General features: G+C 38.9%; 1 protein-coding gene across 1 annotated transcript; it reads right to left on the bottom strand.

Annotated features, from left to right (window-relative positions):
• Positions 1-897: 897 nt before the first annotated feature.
• Positions 898-24916, bottom strand: LOC133529909 (methionine--tRNA ligase, mitochondrial). The gene is made up of 14 exons (XM_061867711.1): positions 24650-24916; positions 23938-24036; positions 19641-19822; positions 14740-14859; positions 13805-14480; positions 13373-13737; positions 13252-13330; positions 8035-8153; positions 7393-7544; positions 3489-3694; positions 2530-2724; positions 2060-2178; positions 1467-1625; positions 898-1029 (listed from the first exon to the last, which is right to left on the bottom strand). Exons 1-14 carry the CDS (start codon positions 24735-24737, stop codon positions 898-900), a joined length of 2691 nt encoding a protein of 896 aa, XP_061723695.1. The 5' UTR covers positions 24738-24916.
• Positions 24917-25148: the final 232 nt, after the last annotated feature.

Here is a 25148-nt window from a genome sequence, read left to right as displayed (position 1 = left end):
TTATTTTACGTCGTTGGCAAACAAGCATACGGTCCGTTTGACGGTAAGCAGTCACTGTTGCTGATGGACGCCTGCAACATGCACGTTGTCGACCCTTTATAAAAATCTGTACACTTCTTTTTCGAAGAACCCGATACTGCAGACCCGGGATATTTACCGGAAGACACTTATTTTTGTGGTAACAAAGATGTGTCACGACACGATGACACTTTAGTTCACACTTTTATTAATTATGTGGAAAAATTGGTTTTAATTTAGACATTTTGTTTATGCACTATGGTATTAATTAAAATAAATTTTTTCCTGTAATTAGTATGAGTGTGAATTAGGATAGCGATATGTAGGTTTGGCCGTCATTTGGGCCAATTCGAACATACAATAGACATCAGAGTGATATTTAAATGATGTCATTTAGTTATTGTACATACGTATCGCTCGCGTTACAGTTACGGATAGGGAGCGTGCATGAGCTGTAGGAGGCAGCACAGGAGCCGTCAGATTTTTGGCGCGAGGCGTAAATGTGATGTTTATTGTTCCGGTGTTGTCCACAAGATGGCAGAACCTACTACGCACAAAAAAACACGTGACGTGTAAATGTACCGGTGGTCTACAGCTGCGTACAGAACAGCCCGCTCAGCGGGTTGTCCGGCATCTGAACAAAGTTTACGAGCGCCCACCAGGTGGGTTCCCGGCAGTGAATGTGTTAAATATCATTTAGATATAGTGACATGACGTTGTAATTGTTCGGACTGTTTTGCACTAAAAAGCTGCTCCATCGCGGTAAGCTCTTACAATCAGTGTAAGGCCCGAGACGGCGCTCGAGCCGGGCGTGCGGCGTGCGTGTGCAACACGTGCCAGTGTCCCCCCCGCTCCCCCCCCCCCCCCGCCCCCCGCGCCTCACTGCGCCGCCTTCCTCTCGCCCCGCGGCGCCGGCTTGTTGTCCCGGCACACTCTGGGGAACAGCACGAACTTGCCGCCGCGGAGGCGCTTGGTCTCGGGGATGGCGCCCGCCACGCGCCACGACGCCGTCTGTGCGACGGACAGACATTTACAAATACTACTAATGATCACTCGTACATCTAACGTCATGAATTTAGGCCTTCTAATTATTTTCCCAGGACGTATGATGTAAGAAGTGTGACTTTCAATCCTAAGGTTCAATCTAGCTTTTCGGTGAAGGAAAACATTGTGAGAAAATCTGCATACCCTCCCGAACAAATAAAAACGTGTGTTTTGTTAGAAACGTTAGACGTTAGTATTCTCTTTGCATGTATTTGATTCTACACATGTTTTTCATCAATTATCCAAGATAGGAATGTATTTTAGTTTAACGGATACCCCAAAAATGTATGTAGTAATTCTGTAGAGCGGTCACCACGATACAGGCCTAGCTTAGTGTGGGACCACTGAGCTAGTTATGTAATTTTATCTTCTTTCTTTTAATACAATTGTGTCTACATGCTCACCTCGCAATGCCGCCAGCTCCTGCAGTCCGGCGGGATCTGCAGCCGGTCCAGCAGACTGCCGGCCAGCTGCGGTATGACAGGCTGCAGCACTATGGCGGACACTCTCAAGGTTTCCAGTGCCAGGTGCAGCACTACATCCAGCTCTCGTTGGCGGTTCTCCTAAATCGTGACAAAAAAAAAAAAAACTTATAATAAAAATAAAACTAAAACTAAAGTACAAACTAACTACTAACTAGATAAGTACTAGGATTTTTTTGTCACAACTGTATAGTCGAGAAAAGGCGCCGATTCAGCATGTGCTGCAGCATTGCTGCCGCGGCGCTGGTATTCCACCGGGACCCAGCAGTGCGCGCGCACTCATGGTAGGCTCAACCACTAGTGACAAAATACACTAGCTACAGTAAGAAAGTAATAGAGAAACGGAAACTTACAAAGAAAAATTGTGAAACATTTGTGAACTAATACGAGTTAACATACAAATTAAAAATTATAAATGGGTAGATTTTTATTTGTTGTCGATATTTTTTCGATATAATATCCGGATTTATTAGTTTCCCAGTAACATACATAAATAAATATGTATACGTAATTACCTTTCGTAGTTCCCAGGGCTTCAGAGCTTCGAAGAACAGGTTGCAGGCGTGCAGCGCGGCCACGGCCTCGTCCACCGCGCGGTAGAACTGGTACGTCGCGTAGTATTCCCGGCACTGGTCTGGAAACACACGTCTTTTATTTATTTATTTTATTACATTAACCTCTGACATCCCAGAAGCTTTTCCTATCCAAGATTGAGTTAATCAGGAGGTCAATGGGTTTATAATGTATAATACTATGTTATATCTTAATAGATAGGTTATGTATGGTAATTAAATCGAAGTCAAAAAATAGAATGAAATTAACGCCATCTGGAACGTAAATCTTATTACTAGGCAACGCGGTGATGATAACAACTATATATCTTTTTTAAGCTTTAATTGTGTTTGGAATTGGTATATGCGACTTGTCGCCTTGTGAATTGAGCGGCCTCAACTTTGGATAGAAGGGTACCTCGCGGGTCCGTTACCTGGCAATCTCTCCACCCGCGTCAGCAACGCCTGCGTGACGTCCCGCGTGGCGAGCTGCGCGGCCTCGGCCTCGTGCAGCGCGGGGAACTCGCCTCGCGGGTTGAGCGCGGCGCCGCAACAGCGGGACACCAGGTTGCCTAATGTGTCCGCCAGCTCGGAGTTCACGATGTTTATTAACTTGGTCTCACTGTAATCTTTAAAAAAAAACATGTATTTGTTACAAAAAGAACACTTTTGATGCGTTTGAGCCGTGTTCAAAACTATTTCAAATTGGTAGTGTAAGTAGTTCTCGAGATGCTTATTTAGCCATATGACAGAAGACGGACCTTTTTGGTACCCTAAAAGTAAGTAAAAAGTAGGTTTTGTGATAACTATAATATAAAAATATTCGACTTTCTTTTTTTTCCAAGATTTCCAAATATCGAGATTTCAGCTCCCAATACCACTTTGTGGCATTTGGAGTCGAGACTCTAGGGCCTTGGGGTCCAAACGCCAAGGTACTATTCAAGGAATTAAGTAAAATGCTCATCGATTCTACTGGTGACCAGAGAGCTGGCAGATTTTTCTACTTTATATTTTTATTTTAATATAAAACAATTTTATCTGTAAAATAAAAGTCCGCCGAAATAAAAAATGTATACGCAAAGCAAAGGGCTTCTGACGACTTCTATACGAGTCTTCTATCGACAACCGGTTTACCAGACACAAATCAGCTCCTATACAATAGTTATCATCATCGCTTCGGAAATATTCAAACTATTGTATAAAATAATACTCGGGTCAAAACAGCGCTTATTAAGAACTTGCTGGCATCGCTATGTAACGTCCCCTTTCTGAACAGGAAATATCTTAAAGACAGCTTGAGACTGTCGACGGTCTAATGGGAGGCAGATCTGACTATTTAGCAGAGAGAGATAACTACTATCTTGCGTCAGAACTGCGCCTATCGTATACTTACTGGCATCGCTATGTAACGTCCCCTCCCTGAGCAGGAAGTATCTCAAAGCATCTCCGGTGACCGGCGCGGTCCTCGGACAGAGCACATTGCCCTTGGACTTGGACATCTTGAGGCCGGCGCGGGTCCAGTGCGCGTGGCACACGAGCCGGCGCGGCGGGGGGCGCCGCGCCGCCATGAGGAAGGCCGGCCAGTACAGCCCGTGGAATCTGCAACGACACATTGTGCCTCTACACCTACTATACGAGTATGTTGACTCTGGCAGAACTTAAGTACGTAAATAAAACGAAAATAAGTTTTACTAACAAATAATAATAAATAAATAATAAATATTATACGACATTATTACACAAATTGACTAAGTCCCACAGTAAGCTCAATAAGGCTTGTGTTGAGGGTACTCAGACAACGATATATATAATATTTCTTTGCTTGGAGCTCTCTCAAAAATCCTAGAGAAATTGGGCAGTAAGCGCTTGGTCAGTTTCCTGGAAAAAAACAACATAATCTCAAATCGCCAATTTGGCTTTCGCGAAAAAAGGTCGACTGAAGACGCAGTGGTACTTATGACAAAGCTAATATCAGGATACCTGGACAATAACGAAAGCTGCATCGGTGTCTTTCTGGACTTAACCAAGGCATTCGACACTGTCTCAATCCCAATCCTATTAAAAAAACTAGAACTCGCTGGAGTAAGAGGGATTGCCTTGAAATGGTTCAGCAGCTATCTGTCAGGCCGAACACAGCGAGTGAAGATAGACCAAGACATAAGTAACCCTATGGAGATTAGTTTCGGAGTCCCGCAGGGTAGCGTTCTGGCTCCTATATTATTTAATGTCTACATAAATGACATTGCTTCAGGCAGTTTACTTAACGCTGATATAATTTGCTATGCTGACGATACGGCAATAATCTTCCACGACTGCAGCTGGATAAGTGTTTCTGAAGCCGCAGAAAGGGGTCTGGGTGTTGTAGCCGAGTGGCTGAAACGCAGCTTGCTTACACTCAACACTACAAAAACAAAACTCATCTGTTTCCATAAAACAAAAGCCTCAGCTCCTTCTACTTCACCCAGTATCAAAATTCACACTTGCAACCGAACCCAATCACCAGCAACTCCCTGTTCTTGCCAGCCGATCGACAGGGCTCCTGCCATAAAATATCTTGGGGTGGTAATTGACGAAAAACTGGATTTCAAGAACCACGTAATAACCACAGCAAATCGAGTACGCAGACTTATTTACGTTTTTAAAAATTTACGAAACTCGGCACGCAAGTCATTGCTTAGAACAGTCTACATTAGTATCTGCGAATCTGTACTAGCCTACTGTATAACTGCTTGGGGCGGAGCATGCAAAACTTACATGCTTACACTGGAAAGGGCGCAACGAGCTGTTATCAAGGTCTCCCTTCGAAAACCAATTAGATATCCTACCAAACTAGTGTACAGCAATCTGGGTGTCCTCAGCGTTCGTGGTATTTTTGTTCTGCGGGTGGTGTCAAGGATTCACAAAACAGTCTTGATGTCTCCCAACTACGAATGCATGCTGCAAAAGCGCACGTTCAAAGTCCCAGTTCCTCCGACTGTATCAGCTTTTGCTCAACGTCTGCCTAACTTCATCCATCCTTTTGTATATAACAAAGTTAATAGTAAAACTCTCATCAAAAAATGTACTGTTAGGGAAGTTCAGAAAAAAAATTCTTTATGGCTCAGCTCCCTCTCTTACGAGAATATAGAAGAACTTCTAAAAGTTGATAAATAACCACTTTCTCTTTTCACACACACACACACACACACACACACACACACACACACACACACTCTTTCACTCGCAACAATCAACTTGATCGAGTCGCACACATAATGATAAATTTAAATTAGTTTAATTTAGTTTTAAGTAGTGTTAAATTGCTTGTTTATTAATTTAATTGTAAAAATGTTAAATTATAATATTTTAGTATTTCCTCTTCTTATAGGCTTTAAGTACCAATTGTATAAACTCTTTTGAGTCTGGGTTACCTACGAGACAGGCTGAGCCTAGTGTAGGAGCCAGAGCAAACTGACTAGCATATTCCCTAGCATAAAAAATACGCATGTCCTTCCTGTATGTTCTATTTTTGATTGTATTTTTTGTTTGCGTTTTTTCTGCATGCACTTTTTGTAATGGTAATTGTATAAAACAAAATGCTGTTAATAAAGTTAATAATAAATAGCTAATTTATGTAAGTTGGGTGAAAAAAAAAAAAAAAAAAAAAAAAATATATATATATATATATATATATATATATATATATATATCAATATTTATAAATACTTAAATACATAGAACACCCATGACTCAGGAACAAATATCCATGCTCATCACACGAATAAATGCCCTTACCAGGATTTGAACCCGGGACCATCAGCTTCGTAGGCAGGGTCACTACCCACTAGGCCAAACCGGTCGTCAAAATTTACTACTCCCATACTTTTATTTGTGCACACATCTTTAAAAACCCTACCTTATAGTTGTCAAGACAAGTCTATTCCCCAAAAACGCATTTGTGCATACGACCAATATCATTTTGGGACTTTTCGATACTTCCTGTAATGACCACTTAAAAAATATTGTATGAAATACATTGTTGCCGACCTTATTTTAAATTAAATAAAATCTCTGAGAAATAAGTGAACCATATACATGTTTTTTTTTTAAATTTCATTCATTCATTTTCCCGCCCGTATCCCTCCATACTTTGCTACTTCTTGAATGTGGTTGTGGTTGTCGAATAAAAACTTAACTTTTGTGTTAAAAAACAGTGAGTCTTTCACTTATATATAACTTAGTGTCTACGCCTGAAGAAATTTCAGCGATGGCCCAAGAAGTCACTAAAAATTTGCTGCCTCCAAAATCGCGATAGATGATATAAAAACTATTTGTTAAATTTACAATTTTGTTTCAAAGCACTTACCCTTGGTCGTAGAAAAAGTGTTGTACGCAACGTTGTTTAACTGAACTCACGTCACTCGTCTTTTTTGACGGGATTCTCAAGGGTCGGCAATGTGGCTCAATTAAATTAAATTCAATACTTTATTTCCAAGAATATGGTACATACACTGTTGATTAGTAGAAGGTATTAGGTCGGCATATTCTGCCGGCATGCATCAGCGTAGAAATATTTACATAATTATTTACATGAGGAGTTAAATTAAACATTAAAATTCAAAGTCAGTATAAGATTAGCAAAATTAATTAACAATTCATAATAAATATCATTTTAAAAATAAAAAAATACAGAGTAATAACATTTACCAAGCAACCACTGATTTTTTTTTTTTTTTTTTCAAATTGGCATACCGGTAGAATTTTGAGGTCATCTGGGACTCTATTAAATATTTTAACAGCCATATTGCAAGCATTCGACTTGGAGACTTTTAGCTTTTGCGCAGGTTGATACAGCTGAAGCGGCTTCCTGCTGGGCCTTTGCTTGTTTATAACTTCATCATGAAGTGGGAAAAGCTGAGGGTGTTTTTTTAACAAATTTGGTGATTTCTAAAATGTATTGACAAGGCAATGGTAAAATTTTGAGTTCTTGAAATATTGGTTTACAGTGGGCGAGATATTCACTTCCGCTTACCGCCCTGATACAAGCTTTTTGGGACACAGATGCTCTTTGGATATCAGTACTATTACCCCAAATGATAAGTCCGTAACGCAAAATTGAGGCGACATAACCATGATAGGCTGACATTGCAGCTTCTCTTGATGCTATAGATCTAAGCCGTCGCAAGACAAAAACAAATCTATCCAACCTCCTGTGATGTTGTTACGTCCATGGACGACGATGACCGCTTCCCATCGGGCGGCTCGTCTGCTCGTTTGCTGACTATACTATAACATAAAACATAAAAAATGAGTCATACTTGAGTATATCCTTCCCGACGACGTGCACGTCGGCGGGCCAGGCGCGGCCGCGGGCGCGCACAGCCTGCTCCTCCGGGTAGCCGGTCGCGGTGAGGTAGTTGACGAGCGCGTCCAGCCACACATAGATGCTCTGCTCTTCGTCGCCGGGCACCTGCCACAATTGGCTACTTGACACATGTTGAATGTTATAACTAAATTTAGTTAAATGGGTATTGTTGTTTCCTCTTCTACTTTCGATGGTTCTCAATAGGCACCGCTTTTCTCGAACTCTATTTAAGACCTCCTCGTTGGTTACTTTTTTTGTTACCTTTATCATAATGTACTATTAATGTATGTTATTCTAAATAGACACACGCACTTCTATTTAAACTACGAGTATAAACTGAAATAAATGTCATAGTCGAAAGAAAATGGCCTCCAGTATATTCAGAGCTGGCGATAGTTCGAATAAATATCATTTTTGTTTCTCCTTGCACCATTTTTACATGTCTCTGTTTAGCCTGATGGTTGACTGGTAGAGAAGGTCATTAGGCGTAAGTCCGCAATTTGTACATTATTTTTTATAATTTGTGCAATAAAGTTTAAATAAATAAATAAAGACTAACTGTTTGAAGAGCCCACCCCTGCTGCTGTTTGCTTACCCTGATAGCCCAGTGAACCCGCGAGGCGGGTCGGCTGACGGAGATGTCGGGGAAATAAGTTTCTCGCTCTAACTGTTCTTGTAACTGCTTCTGGAACTTGCTGGGCATTATTACCCCATCTGGAACAATACTTGGCCTAAATTGTCACACAAATTATTGCACGGCCTATGGTCAAGTGGAAGTTGTCCTCAAATCTTACAAACTGTTTATAGTGGTATGAGTGGGTCTCTATTGTTTCCCATTAAAGTTTAAATCATAATGTATTGTTTGTCCGCATTTTCGTTAATCATCATTTGGTTTTTCTCAGAAACGCGTAACTTTTCAGGATTGCCATAAAACAAACCTAACCTAACCTATCTAAAGGATAACCTTACGAAAATCCTGAGAAGTTAACGATTTCATTACATTATGACTTTCAATAATGATGTCAAACAAAGGGATCCGGGTATGAGCATGAGCAGTGGTCCAGTTAGCATCGAAAGGAACGCAAACAACTCGTCATTATAGATACTAATGACGCGTTGTTTGCTTCTAATAGTTTTAACAAAAAGATATAAGTCCCTGCATGTAGAACAATTACCCTGTTACAGATGCTTTACAACGCCAACTGTGAAATAATTCCCGGATGGAGATAGTTTTGAAGCGTTGTTTCGTCCGCTACTATGATGAACTGTATATCAGACTACGGGTGAGCGCTCAGAGCAGACGTGTCGCTATTTATTTTAATAAATTATATTTCGATGTGCATACCATCTTCAACCTTGAAATTACAGTGCTAAGACAAAATATAAAGTGAATAAGTGTCCGCCTCATGCAACTTTTTAATCATACGCATACCACATAACGCATAGCTGTGACGGCTCTTCGCCACCTCGCGCAACGAGAACGGGCTCCTATTTTTTGTCCCGCTTCAACATCACTGCAAGCGGCGGCGCGTGAGTACTTAATAAATAAACATGAGTCTACTACGCTCGCCAACTGGAAGTGGCCTGAGTGTGGAGCGAAGTGACTCCGTACCAGAGCTAACAAGCGAATCACTGTTACTAGAACGTGCTGATAATTCACATATAACGTTTAGGAACAAACGTAAACTAACAGATGATAACGAAGCAATCCAATCACAATTATCGGAAATGCGTCGACAAATGAGCGAAATTATGGCGTACCTAAAAACTTGCAACGAAACACAAAACCAAAATTTTTCAAAATTGTCCCAAGATGTATCGGATATTAAAGATCAAGTGAACACTATAAAAAATATTACCGATAGTTTAATCATAGAGCAAAATAAAATAAAAAGTGACATAGCAAATTTCGCCAACGTAAACAAGCAGATTGAAGAAAAAATTGAGAAATTGGACTCAGACGTCAACCAACTAAAAAGCCAATCTACAACTGTTACAACAGAGCCCACTAACTATGAAGACATACTTAGCGAATTTCAAGAGCGTAGTTTGAGAACAAAAAACATAATTATATCTGGTTTACCTGAACCTAATTTGACTGTCTCTACAGAAAGATGGCAGCAAGATAAACACGAAGTTATGGAATTGTTAAAAACAGTGCGTAACGATTGCCCAGAACCACTGAAAATTTTTAGATTAGGAAAATACAAACCCGATACTCATCGCCATATTAAAGTATGCTTTAAATTGCAGGAAGAAGCTATTGCCATATTACTAAACCGAAAAAATGTAGAGAACAGGACCATTAAAATCTTTAGTGACCAAACTCCTAAACAACAAGCAAACTACAAGAAAACTAAGGAAGAACTTCAACAGAGAATCAATAACGGTGAAACATCTTTAACCATAAAGTATGTTAAAGGTGTTCCTAAAATTATTAAAACATTGCCAAAAAACTCCAACTGACAGCACCCTGCGTTAAGCATAGAACGACGGACAAAATAACATACCAAGCGATCAACACTTACAATGACGTAATAACAAGCAAAGCATCTTTAAATTGTCTATATGCTAATACTCGGAGTATAGTTAAAACTGGAAAATTTGACGAACTGAAATGTGCTATAGAAGCTATAAAAAGTACTGTGCATATCATCGTGTTAACCGAGACTTGGCTAAAATCTAAGGATGAAGCCATGAACTACCAGCTACCCGGCTATACACACTATTTCAATACAAGGGCCAACGAAAGAGGCGGAGGGGTATCCATATTCGCTCACAACCACTTAAGACACCACATAATAGAAGAACAGTGCTTGAATGGAAACCACTACTTATGGATACATCTACAAAAGTTCTCTGTTGATGTTGGAGTTATATATAGATCAAATCAAGATAGCATTAAAAACTTCTTGGAAGTATACTCATCACAATTGCAGAACCACAAAAGGGCCATAGTTTTTGGTGATTTTAACATAAATCTACTGTCTACAGATGAATGTGTTAGAAAATATAAAAAAACCCTCAAAGAAAATAACTATCAGATTATTAACAAGATTCACATAGATTACTGCACACGAGAAACCAGTACAACAAAAACTTTGTTGGACCATGTCTGTACGAACTTAACCGAAAATAATTTTCACCTTGCCATTATTGAATCGGCTATGTCCGACCACAAGCAAATTTACTTTGAAATAAAAAAATGCTACGTTAATCCCAAACAAAAACTCAATTATGAAAAATTAACTATGACAATTTGTATAAGACAATCGAAATTGAAAACGAGGGAAATGGGAACAAGGACTACGCCGTCCTGGAGAGCCGACTGATTGCAAGCATCAATAAAAACAGAATAACTAAATCAAAGATCCTTAACCCTCCGAGACAAGATTGGATCAATGCGGACATTATAAAGGAAATCAACTCCAGAAACATACTATGGCAACAAATGAAGTGCAACCCATTGGACGATAAATTAAGTCAAGAATTCAAAACAAAAAGAAATAAAGTAGCAAACGCTATACAAAACGCAAAGATACTACTATAAATCTTTCGCGGATTGCAAGAATAACCCCTCCAAAATGTGGAGGCTTATCAACAGCTTATCTACAAATAAAACAAAGGAACACTCAACACCAACTAAACTGAGTACAGCAACAGGAACTACCACTGACATAAAGGATATGTGTGATATTTTTAATAATTTTTTTTCGAATATTGGCTCGACATTAGCAAACGCAATCCCCAAAAATGATTGTAACAATATAACACCCACCTGTACTTCAATATCACTCAAAATATCTAAATTCAAGCCTGCTACTTGCGATGAAGTTTCTAAAGTAATAGAGGGCCTAAAACCAAACACGAGCTGTGGAATGGATGGCATTAACACCAAAACAATTAAATGCGTCGAAAGCCTCATACTTGAAGAGCTTACTATGTGTATAAATACTTGTCTTGATCAGGGTGTTTTTCCTGATAGTCTAAAATTAGCAAAAATATCGCCAATCTATAAATCGGGGAGCAAATGCGATCCTAGCAATTATCGTCCAATATCAGTTCTTCCAGTAATTTCGAAGATATTTGAGAAAATAATATATTGTCGACTTGAATCACATCTAAATTGTATAAACTTCCTTTACGAAAAACAGTATGGTTTCCGACCAAAATCCAATACGTTATCAGCAACAATAGACCTTGTGACAAATATTAAAGTCAAAATAGACGAAAAACGACTAGCACTAGGTATTTTTATTGATCTCAAAAAAGCGTTCGATACAATCAGTCACAACATACTCCTACGAAAATTAGAAGAGTTAGGTATTACCGGTGTAGCATTAGACATCCTAAAATCATATCTTTCTAACCGCCGTCAAATTGTCAAAATTCAAAATTATCAAAGTGAGCCAAAAATTATTACCTGCGGTGTTCCTCAAGGGTCAATACTAGGACCTCTACTATTTCTTATTTACATTAACAACGTAAAAGAAATTGATCTGAAAGGTGACATCACACTCTATGCAGACGATACTAGTCTGTTTTATTTTGGAGATACGATAAACGATGTTATTAAAGATGCGCAAAACGATTTAAACGTGCTAAACACTTGGTTTCAATGTAACTTGTTAACGATCAATGTAAACAAAACAAATTACATCATATTCGCAGCAAAAAATAAGACAATTAACGATTTTCAACCACTAACAATAAATAATCAAATCATCACAAAAGTAGATAGTGAAAAATACTTAGGATTAATACTCGATAAGAACTTGACCTGGAAACCACACATCGACAAAGTAAAATCAAAATTAACATCTCTCACTGGTGCTCTGCGTAACTTTGCCAATACTCTTCCACCGCAAGTGCGCCACACTATATACAACTCGCTCATAAAACCGCACATAGACTATCTTATAGAAGTCTGGGGTACTACTGCCAAAACCAATCTTGAGACTCTTCAAATAGCACAAAACAAATTAATCAAAGTACTATTTCATTATGACTTTTTAACCCCAACCAAAACACTATATAACGAAACAAAAATCTTAAACGTAACTCAAACCTACATATATTACAATTGTATATTGGTACGAAAAATAACTGAAAATGACATCTTATCTCAGCTAAAATTTACTCGAAAATATCAGGTCCAAAAAATGAAACTACGAAATGCTGATGACTTAATTGTACGTCCGTCGCGAACCAACTATGGAAAAAAAAGTATACTTTGCGAAGGTGCTCAGTTATTCAATAAACTGCCAAAAACCATTAAAGAAACAAAATCAATATCTCACTTTAAATCGTTACTTAAAAAACATATATCGAATAAATATTAAATAACGTAGGTATGCAGAATTACGGTAATTTATATAAAAAAAAAAAAACATATAAGATACCTATTAACTAAAACTTAAATATGTATGATACTGACAAATGACAGAAACACAAATAAAACGAGTAAACAAGTATAACCTCATGTGTACAAATCGAACTACGCTCAGCGTACGCATCATGCCATATCTAGCTGTAATGACTCCGTGTATTACTTGTTTTGGTGTTACTGTCACTAGTTGCATGCATTTTCGAAAGCGCGCGGTCAATAAATATTTGTTTGATCAGGTACCCCTTTTTTACGTTTTAAAATGTTATAATTTAGTGCCTGTGCGCTCATATCCATATTATTATAATCTTTTCATTATTAATGTTTTATCTCGTGCAAGTGAATTGTAAAATTCTTAATGAGATTAAATGATCTTAAACCTAAAAATAAATTGGAATCAACCGTTGTGAACGAAGGATGTGGCACCTGTTCGGAGCCAGCGCTGCAGGTGGCCCCGGAAGGCGCTGAGCCGGAACATGTAGTTGGGCTCCTCCGTCCACTCCACCTCGTGCCGGAACATGTAGTTGGGCTCCTCCGTCCACTCCACCTCGTGCCCGGACTCCGCCGACACCTTCACCTGCACCAGGAACGAAGGATGTGGCACCTGTTCGGAGCCAGCGCTGCAGGTGGCCCCGGAAGGCGCTGAGCCGGAACATGTAGTTGGGCTCCTCCGTCCACTCCACCTCGTGCCCGGACTGCTGACACCTTCACCTGCACCAGGAACGAAGGATGTGGCACCTGTTCGGAGCCAGCGCTGCAGGTGGCCCCGGAAGGCGCTGAGCCGGAACATGTAGTTGGGCTCCTCCGTCCACTCCACCTCGTGCCCGGACTCCGCCGACACCTTCACCTGCACCAGGAACGAAGGATGTGGCACCTGTTCGGAGCCAGCGCTGCAGGTGGCCCCGGAAGGCGCTGAGCCGGAACATGTAGTTGGGCTCCTCCGTCCACTCCACCTCGTGCCCGGACTGCTGACACCTTCACCTGCACCAGGAACGAAGGATGTGGCACCTGTTCGGAGCCAGCGCTGCAGGTGGCCCCGGAAGGCGCTGAGCCGGAACATGTAGTTGGGCTCCTCCGTCCACTCCACCTCGTGCCCGGACTGCTGACACCTTCACCTGCACCAGGAACGAAGGATGTGGCACCTGTTCGGAGCCAGCGCTGCAGGTGGCCCCGGAAGGCGCTGAGCCGGAACATGTAGTTGGGCTCCTCCGTCCACTCCACCTCGTGCCCGGACTGCTGACACCTTCACCTGCACCAGGAACGAAGGATGTGGCACCTGTTCGGAGCCAGCGCTGCAGGTGGCCCCGGAAGGCGCTGAGCCGGAACATGTAGTTGGGCTCCTCCGTCCACTCCACCTCGTGCCCGGACTCCGCCGACACCTTCACCTGCACCAGGAACGAAGGATGTGGCACCTGTTCGGAGCCAGCGCTGCAGGTGGCCCCGGAAGGCGCTGAGCCGGAACATGTAGTTGGGCTCCTCCGTCCACTCCACCTCGTGCCCGGACTGCTGACACCTTCACCTGCACCAGGAACGAAGGATGTGGCACCTGTTCGGAGCCAGCGCTGCAGGTGGCCCCGGAAGGCGCTGAGCCGGAACATGTAGTTGGGCTCCTCCGTCCACTCCACCTCGTGCCCGGACTCCGCCGACACCTTCACCTGCACCAGGAAAACAACATAACACCTACATGGAAAATATATGTCATGTCATATACCTACTACCACTAGAAAAAATACAGCCTGAGGAATAATGTATTGAATCAGGCGTTACTTTGCGGAAATCCACAATATTTTATATTCGATTGTTCTCCTCCTTAAGTAACTGTCAAGATGGAATAGTTGTGGACATCACTCGTTTTCGAATATTAAATTTACGCCGTGTTTTAATGTTCGCTCCTGTAATATTTCATAACAGTACCTTCCGTCCGCCCTGCAGGACCTCCCTCGTGTGCGCCTCGGGCACGAAGCTCTCGTCGCTGACGGAGTACCAGCCCGAATACACGGCTTTGTAGATGTGTCCGCCTTCTACCAGCTCGTTCTAGAACAGACGATATCGTTACAAATTTCGCTAGAATGATGGATTGTAATCTTTTGAAATCGGAATGAAAAAAAAAACTCGTGGCCCTAATATTCGCGGCATTGTGCGAGACTTGCCGCGGGACGCATTTAAAGTCACACACACGGCCACACGTAAAATGTTGCCCTGCTTTAGGCTGCGTTTCCTTCAGAGATGTGCGAGGGATGCGTCGCGAGGGATATTATATTTATTTATAACCAACAGAATCACTTTATTTACCAACCCTTGTAGCGCAGATCTGTGGGCAATCTATCTATTCTATCTATTGGTTTTTAGAGCAAACACATCCCTCACCACTGTCACTACGCAGTTTAGGTATATTTGGCCGGCGCGCCTCCCGGGCAGGCGTATAGCAGCGGGCTGCCGCTCGGCTCGCACGATCACGATAGTCGTGTCACGTGGCGCTCGCGCAAATTTGAAAATACACAGTGGATTTGAAGTCTAAATCTCGATCTAATCCGTATAAAAGTTATTGTTCTGTTTACTGATGTCTGAATAAACGGAAGAACAAGGAAGCAGATATAACATTTTTTTTTAATTCTGGTCGATATTGAAAGTTAAGTCATTTTGATGAATTTAAACTTTAAACCATAACATAAATACTCATTAATCAAATTCGATAACATTTTGATTTGTTTTGTTTGCATAAAACTAAAGCGCTTTAGACCAAATTAAAATGAATTATGCATTCCTAAGCTTAGACTAGGTAAATACCTACTTCTAAGAATTTTTCAATAGCCTGGGGGGTAAGGTCTATTAAGCATCTACTAAATTATTCCTTATGAATAACTTATAGGTACACACATATACTCGTATCAACAAAAATGTATCACAAAATGTTAAACAAGAAGGTACCTATTCATTACGTCGTCAAGTAGGTTGATGATTGATATAGTCTAAGAGGTAGTGACCTTTTCGCGAATCGTACTTTCTTTTCAACAATTTCGACATTCACACAACAAAACATATTTTTCACCACACCCGCTCATACAGGCTGATTTTACCCTTTAAAAACAGTGAGTAAAGTTGCATTTTATCCTCTAGAGTTAACGTAATTAGATTTTGATTTGTTGTTCACGCGTTAATTAGCTTGTTGGATAGACTAATAATACTTAAACGATTATTTTGAATAATAAATATTACATATAATTAATTTTTTTTTTTTTTTCATTTTTTTTTCAAAGGCACATATACATAATCAATTTTAAAGTTACTCGCCAAACTGCTTATGCGGTTTGTTGGCGAGACAGCGCTCATTTTTTACATTTTTATGCACCTAAAAAGGTACCGTACTTAACCCCTTACCGCATATGCAACCTATATACTCGTATATGGCTGATATAATCTTCTACTCTATTGACAGCCATTTGAGTTCAAATTTAAAACTATATTTTTTTATGACACGTTAAGGGATTAAGTTGCTATCATTCTATGCTTACATGCCCTAAATTATACAAGTACATAATTTTACAAGAAGATAGACTATGCAAAAACAACAAGTCTAATAATAATAATAAATATAATAATACACGTTACCTGAGGTCAAGGTAAATTATCTAAAAGTATTGCAAATTGTTGCAATGAAAACAAATTGTAGTTTCCTCGCATAGGTGTGGTTAAATAGTTATTTATTATACAAGGGGGCAAAGTTGTTGTTTAACTTCTTGTTATTATATTCAGACCCGAGGCAGCGAAAGATTCCAAAATTGATCCACGAGCGTAGCGAGTGGTTCAAATAGTGGAATTTTGAGCGTGTGAGGGCCTCGAAGCACGAGAGGTTGAACAAATTTTGCCGCCGAGTGCCTTCTCAGGAAATAAATGAGTACGTTCAAAAATTAGGGATTGCATTTACACACAATTTTAAGCACTATTTACACGGAAATCCTCGAAGTGAAATATTTCAATTACTGCAAGAGATTCATTTACGTAGGTAATTGCCATATTCGTGTTTCCCTGCGGACTATTTATTAAGATTGTATATTTTCAACTCTGAGATTTAATAATCGAACTTTTAAATTTGGGATACCTAAATCAATTAAATAATACTTAAAAGTAAAACAATTAAAAGATAATGTTGTAATAAACACATTTGATTTTTGTACCTATTTGTATTTTATTTCGTTACAAATACTCAGTTAAACGCCCATCGGTCCAATAAACTAACTTAACAATTAACATAATTAAGTTGCCAGCTCATAGACTATGATTATGGCGCGTCGTCTTGGAAGCAAGCGTAAAGGCGGCGGCGCCCGATCGGTTCGCATTTCTTCTTTAGTTCCCGGAGTCCTTACTTAGTAAAAGTTAAAATAGACATCCTTAATTTATTGAATATTGATTGCCCAGAAACAATATTAGGAACTGAACGACATATATTTCCGTGAGATGAGAATCAGACATACTATCTCCGGATAAAAAAATTATGTTTACAGAATCATCGTTTGTAATTCCTACATAATTATTTACCTTAAAAATAATTAGTAGGTATAGGTACAAAAACTTGTCAAGTGACAACCCTGTGCCGGCACTCACAGCTGGGTCATAAAACTGCGGCGCGCAAAGAAGATTCACGGTTCGTGCGCGGTTATAAGTTTCAATTTTGCTTGCAGGCGGCGAGTATAGGTATAATTTTATACCGAAATCTGACTTTTGTGAAGGAGTGAACTTTCTGTACGGTTGTACTATTAGTTATTCTGTGCCCTCGCTACGCATCCCCGCACATTTGTGGCGGAAACGAACCCTTAATAAATAATTTTATAAAACTTTGTTGCGTCGCTAAAACATATATTGATTGAATTGTCGATGTTGTTGGTGAGGTGACACATGCATGCTTTTATACTTTGCGTAAGTAAGTGTTTTTAACATTTCCAGTAGCCATGTCTCTGGAAAAATAAATAATCTCAAAAAAAACCTTAGTTGAAAAGTTCTATACAGGATTTATAGCAAATGTATGTTATTCTTCCAATATATGTTACGAAAACATGTTGTACCTACATGTACTATGTGACTAGGTACAAATTGTGATCCATTCACTGCAATTGGCGACAGTTTTGCTCGTTACTTTTACTTGTGCTATCGTGACAGTTTATCTCCGACCTTGGCTAGTCATTTCACTGACGTCAGTGCCGAGAAGCCATTTACCCGATAGTTACCTACTAATGATATATCCATAGGTATATACTTTGCTTTTCATTAACCTCGTAAGGCCCAAGGTCCTACCTATAGGACTTATTCAGTTCGATGAAATTTAAATCATATTCAATTAGGACACAGTTGCATTTGTTTTGTTTCGTGCAATTTTCAAACAAAATAAAATCTACTGTATTCCGTGCACTATAGGTTCAAATTCCAGTGGCAAATTTTGGATTTTTCATTCCTATGGCTGGGCCTTAAGAGGTTATGACTCATTGTTCTTCAATTATTTCTAGGATCAAATACCAGATTAGTTTCCTTTTATCATTCTTCAGAAAAGGAAACAAATCTGATTTCTTGTTTTGTTTCCTTTTTTATTTTTAAAGAAACCGGCCTCATTTAAATTTTAAGACTAGTTTAAGTAAAATTAAAGGCCCACCAAGCAGGAGCTCTCGGGTTCGAATCCTGGTAAGGGGCTAAGGGCATTTATTTGTGTATTTATCGCAATTATTTTGTTCCTGAGTTATGGATGTTTTCTATGTGTTTAAATAGGTATTTATATATTACATTACATGTATCGTTGCCTGGTATCCACAACACAAGCCTCATTTATCTTGTACTAGGACAACCTATGTAAAATTTCTTATAATATTTATTTATTTATACAATCGAATAATTACTTATTGCCCCACATTTTGGGATTGCAAGCAGCACGAGACAAAGAGACTTTCCCTCATAATTCATAATTCATTTATAATCATGTGTTACATATGGTCTTACAAAGAGCATTTTACAGCTAGTGTTCACATGAACCCTGTTAGGGTATATGGCAATATACTTATAACTAAAACTATTTACTAAAACATTATATTTATATATTTAACATTTAAACTATTTTTATATATTATATATGCAATATGACACGTCTTTTTAGTGGAAAAATATAAGACATTTTAAAAATTATTAAAAATATTTTTCATTTTAACTAACAAAGTAATTGGTGAAATTAAACATCAGCAAAAAAATATTTTATAGATAATAATTAAAAATTCCATTTATATCTTTCAATTTGTAAAAATCTTAATTTATTAATTATTTGTCAATGGGGTATATAAGAAAATATGATTTACATTTTATTAATATTTACATTATTTTTTAATTGGATAAGGTTGTATCATTCAAAAAATCATCAATAGAGTAACAGCACTTTTTAATTAACAGGTCTTTAAGTTTTCGTTTGAACAATTCATCTTTGGTTTCATTGTTTATTACTTCTGGTATTTTATTTGCTATAAGTTGTATTCTAAATTGTATTCTACTCACTGCGCGCAATGAGGAAAATACAATTTAGTTCACTGTATTCAAGCAGCAAAGCGTAGGTATTTGCTAAAGTGTATGTGGTTCAAGCGGAGGCACGGACACCTAAATAAAGCATTTTATAAAGGTATTTTTTTTTTCAACCTAGGTACATGTTAGTCACAGTTTACTGGTCTAAACTGGGATCGTTTAATGCGTTTACAGTGTTGCCATTTGGTACAATGTAGTTTAATGAATTAGGGTCAAATGACATTCGTAGCCAGAAATTCCCTAGATAATCGTAAAAATGATCTTACCCAGAAGTGAGCCACAGCCTTCTTGTGCCGATCCTCCGTAGTTCTGACGAAGTCTGTATGTTCGACATTGTACTCCGCGAAGAGCCGGCGGTATTCCTCGGAGATTGTTGAGCAATAATCGGCTGGAGCCTGACCGGCTTTTGAGGCCGCCTGCTGGATCTTAGTACCGTGCTCGTCGGTGCCTGAGCGACAATAATAGTCTTAGAAAAAAAACTACATTACATAATGTCTATACCAAAGAGTTACTGACGTAAAGTGTGAAGTCTAAGAAAAAATCGTGACCCTCCCAAATTTGGCAGCTGGATTAGATGGTGCTATACGGCATCATGTATAAGTAACTTAGGTATATATTTGTTCTGGTGGAAAAGCAACTTCCCTTTATGTTAAGTTTTATAAACAAAACAAAGAAAGTAGGCAAGTGGAAAATGCCACAAGTTGAAACTGAAAATATTTATAGATCACTGACAGCTAGTGTTGATAGGAACTCGAGTTTTTTGAGTCTGAATTTGAAGAACTCGACTCGTTTTTACGAAACTCGGCGCTTAAAGAACTTCCGAGTCTTTTAACAAGTCCCGAGGCGAGTCATTTATTGAGTCTTTTTTAAGAGAACTCAAAAGGACTCGAGCCTCCAAATAAAGACTCCGTTAACCATTTCATAGGTTTAACCTAAATAAAAGTAAATAAATTTTGCGTTATTGTATTATTTGTGTGCCTAATCCACGAATATTACTTAAAGACAAAGCATTTCGAAATTTTGCAAACAAAAAAATAGAGAGTTCTCTAAAAAGGACTCAAGTCCCTACAAGAGACTCGAGTCTCTAACAAGTTGAAAAGAACTCGAGTAATATGCGAGTCTGAAAAACTGAGTCGAGTTTCGAAGCAGAAGATTCAAAGGACTCGAGTCTTAACCAACACTACTGCCAGCGAAACATGAAACAAGCAGCTCAGGCCGCGTAGCCAACGTTACAATCGTTACCGCTCCGTAGCGTAGCGTAGTCATCTCTCTCTATCACTCTTCCATATTTGTCGTCAAGCTCACCATACTTATTAACCTATCGAATGAGCTAATGCTTTTACGGATACTGGAAAGCGATATGTAAATGTACTACATACCTATACGAGGCCTGGATGTTAGTGAGATGACGATATGAGTTGTGCTGGTGTCCGACTTTATTACCTACATATAACATGAGTATCACATGATTATCCACCTGGTTTCTTGAGCTTAATAGTCGCCTCCAAACCTCCCCTTATAGCGACCCCATTCCTCACACAAAGTTTACCTTAAGTTCATATTAGCCTCACTGGATCACTGTTCACTCTGAGTACTGATAACGTGGGTCACAATATACCAGAGACACATCATTATTCTAATAACACCATAAGAACGTTCTTGACTTGATCTAAAAGCAAATATCACTGCCGCGTCGATTTGTTCGCACACAACCTCCTTTTTCCTACTGTCGTTCTCATCTACCCTCTCAACTTCCCTCAAAAAATCCCAATAACCTAGAAGCGGTTACTTAAGTTAAACGTGACTACTAGCGCCATCTACTCCATGACGTTGGCAAATATTAGCTGGTTCGCAATACGTTCGCGACACTCCCGCCCAGAAAGACAATGCTACTCTTAATTAAAATTAGATGTCTATAGGCAAACATATAAATAAATCAACAATCAGATAATAAGAACACTTGTGAATAACGATGTGTTTGAGCCGTCCATTCTCGAACCGCATGGTTCACCCTTTGCGTCGTGAATCGGCACGGCCTGACACTTTGTGCAATTTCTGATGACGTTACAGAAATGTGCTGAGACACTGCGTTTCTGATATCGATCCAATCGTGCATCTGGTCTGAGTTGAGTTGTGAGTGATCTGTCTTGAGCTGATAAAGAACAGGACTCTGAGTCTGGTCTGAGCATTCATCAATGTTTGTGCTGAGCCAACTAATAACAGGATCCTAAGACTGATCTGAATACTGATCAATTTCCGTACTAAACTGATTGAAAGCAGAATCCTGAAACTGGTGTGAGCGTCCATCGATGTCTGAGCTGAGCTGAGTGGGATCACGGCTGCGACCTGTCATATTTGGTCCATTACTGGTCTCTCCGTCAACCCATGACCAATGTTATTTCCTACACTCCCGCGCGTACGGTTCTAGATTGTTCCGAGCAGTCCCTAGTTGCAATTTAGGACACAAGAAGAGACCGCGTCATGCGGCCCATGTGTCAGAGAGTGGCAATGCGATCTGATATCAAATATCGGTATTGTTAAACAGTGAGAACTCCGTTCGCGATAGGTCTATCCCAGCACCTCCACCATGTCGTCAAGCTCACCATACTTATTAACCTATCGAATGAGCTAATGCTTTTACGGATACTGGAAAGCGATATGTAAATGTACTACATACCTATACGAGGCCTGGATGTTAGTGAGATGACGATATGAGTTGTGCTGGTGTCCGACTTTATTACCTACATATAACATGAGTATCACATGATTATCCACCTGGTTTCTTGAGCTTAATAGTCGCCTCCAAACCTCCCCTTATAGCGACCCCATTCCTCACACAAAGTTTACCTTAAGTTCATATTAGCCTCACTGGATCACTGTTCACTCTGAGTACTGATAACGTGGGTCACAATATACCAGAGACACATCATTATTCTAATAACACCATAAGAACGTTCTTGACTTGATCTAAAAGCAAATATCACTGCCGCGTCGATTTGTTCGCACACAACCTCCTTTTTCCTACTGTCGTTCTCATCTACCCTCTCAACTTCCCTCAAAAAATCCCAATAACCTAGAAGCGGTTACTTAAGTTAAACGTGACTACTAGCGCCATCTACTCCATGACGTTGGCAAATATTAGCTGGTTCGCAATACGTTCGCGACAATATTAGTGCGACTGTGACAGTTGCGTTTCGTTCGCCACGGAGCGTGAACGATAGGCACGTTGGCTACGCGGGCTGTTCTAGTCTAACAATTTGCAGGCTTATTGCCATAGGTATTGTTCATAGCATTCTTCAACTTTGTTGTAAGAACTTACACAATAACAAAAAAGTCTGTGTTTTTCTGCAATTTTGCATACATATGTTGTCCATATAGTAATTTAAATTGTATTTTTTCTTATTTAATCCATGTTAATTATAAGATGTAATGTTTTAAAAAAATGTGTCCGGTCCATATTGAGATAATCGCCTCCAATTGAGGGGGGATTAAAATCTTCTCGGGTCAGAGGTGCCTTTATTTGACGTTCATAAGCGCATTTTAATATGCCTATTTGAATAATAAACTGTCATGTTATTTGCTGCTTTCTGTGGCTGGAGAAACTCAAATTTCAACCCTTACTGATTATGAATTAATGATATAAATAATACGAAAAAAGGTATCTGTCTTTATTTCGCATTAAGATCATTTTTGTCCCAGGGAAAGATAGAAGATAGTTTGTATCACGGAAATAACAATTCTACATGGACAAACTTGTGGGCAAAAGCTTGTATAGAATATTTTTATTAAAAAAAGTGTCCATATTTGAAGCCGTAAAGTAAAAAAATTGTGTAACAGACAGGCAACATTGAGTCACCTCATAATTTTACAACCTGCATAAAGATAACAGGTACCCCATATGTAATGTGATGGTTCATTTGAGAATTGACCATCTATACAAGTAGCCATAAAACACTCATAAACTGAACATAATGATGTGTTGTACTCATTCACAACATACCACAGTCTTGTATTAGGTATTACATAATAAACGGATCATATACGGTGGCATTTAAAATTTTTCCTTATTGAGAATCTAAATCTAAAAGTATAATGACCCACTTTTGACATGTTGCTTGTGCTGAACATCTTCTCTAAGGGTCTCATTACAATATTTTGTTTAAAAAAGTAGAGTCATAAAATTTAGTCTGTATTGAAAAAAAACCCGTTTTCAATTCTTCTGGTCTTTTTTTGTGACTAGGACTAAAATGGATGATTATTTGCCGTCTAGCACACAAGTCTTGGTCTTCTCAACTGACATTTTGGCAGAGTTCCTAATCATTAAAATCCTGATGCATTGAAAAACGTTTATTTTATTATTTATTATTATTATTTATTATTCATTGTTCGGAGAACCAACAGCTATAGATTGCATTATTTTTTATTGTATTAATGCATGTGTATTTATAGTATAGTGTTCCAAATTAATATGTATGAGTCATTATGTACTTGAAATAAACAAATTTAATTTTTTTATTTTATTTCATAATGCATCCTTTTTAACAAAATTGTACTTTATATTACCTGTGCTAAATAAGACATTGCAGTGGGGGTCAGTCAGCTTCTCGAACCTCTGTATGGCGTCTGCCACCACCGCTGAGTACAGGTGGCCTAGGTGCGGGGCTGCAACAATTAATATTACAACTAGAACAAGTAACTAGGCCCTGTTGTCACTTTTTATCAAGCAAGACTATGGTCAACCACTGTTTAGTATGAAAAAAGTATTTTATATTAAGCTTTGAACTGTTATTTGAAGCCCAACATAAATAAACAATCTGAGATAAATGAACTTGATTTTCTGTAACAGCTCAGTCACACCACAAATTCTCCCCAGCTCCCCACTCCATCCATATAGCATAGCAAATGGTCATTTTATAAAAACTTTTCAGCTTGTGAAGTTGTTTCAATTATTTTTAATTTTAAACAGTGTTACCGTTCCGTTTTTAATTTAACAACTTTCAAAATGGATTATGACTATTTAAAAGCGACTTTGTTACAATTATATTGCTGAATCAATTCAAGTTAAATAACTTATGGAAATAGTTTCCCTAAGGCTATAGATAAAATAATGATGTTTGTATCATGACTGACTTATTAATACCTAGCGCCGATCGCGGCGCTAAAACGACTGCGGACTCGACTCGAAATACGATTGGAGTTGGAGCTACAGCTTAAAATAATTCACATAACAACAGCCAGAAAAAGTCAGCAAAAGAACTTAAATGAAACAACTTACCGGCATTCACATAAAAGATCGGGGTAGAAACGAAAAATGGTCTTTTCTGAACAACAGAAGAAAATAATAATCGTAACGTTAATCTCATGTTTATTTTGGAAAACCTCAAGAGGTAACCTCGATGGAACAATTTTATGAGAGAAAGGTCACTCGAAATGAATGCACTTGCCGCTTATCTCTGTCTGCCGGCAAAGTAAACTGTTATACCATCGCATGTGATAAAACAAGATACATCTGTTTGATAATTACGATGAAAATTGTCTTTCAAGAGGAAAACATTTCCACGAGACAGGTTAAAAGTATTATGAAAATAATTTAGGAAATAGCTTTAACTAAAGCATTTTTGTTGAAAAGGTGAGGTCGTTAATTTAGCTAGGTTATACGTTCTGTGTTCCGATTTACGTACTGTTTGACAACTCTGGGTCAAATGTCAAATGTTATGAAAAGATGATACTTGTATTACAAAATTTTCGAAAAAAAATAATATCAGGTGTATTTA

The sequence above is a fragment of the Cydia pomonella genome, chromosome 21 (assembly GCF_033807575.1).
Source record: "Cydia pomonella isolate Wapato2018A chromosome 21, ilCydPomo1, whole genome shotgun sequence".
NCBI classification, from domain to species: Eukaryota; Metazoa; Arthropoda; class Insecta; order Lepidoptera; family Tortricidae; genus Cydia; species Cydia pomonella.
The sequence above is the reverse complement of the archived record's forward strand: the minus strand, read 5'-3'. Positions and strand labels throughout refer to the sequence as shown.

What these genes read in the sequence shown, in the direction of transcription:
- LOC133529909 (XM_061867711.1), bottom strand. Translation starts at nt 24,737, where the DNA reads ATGAGATTAACGTTACGATTATTATTTTCTTCTGTTGTTCAGAAAAGA. An exon ending in CGGCGGAGTCCGGGCACGAG is followed by an intron (nt 13,331 to 13,372) that starts GTGGAGTGGACG and finishes TTCCGGCACGAG; the next exon opens with GTGGAGTGGACGGAGGAGCC. An exon ending in GCGGGTGGAGAGATTGCCAG is followed by an intron (nt 2,179 to 2,529) that starts GTAACGGACCCG and finishes GTGTGTTTCCAG; the next exon opens with ACCAGTGCCGGGAATACTAC.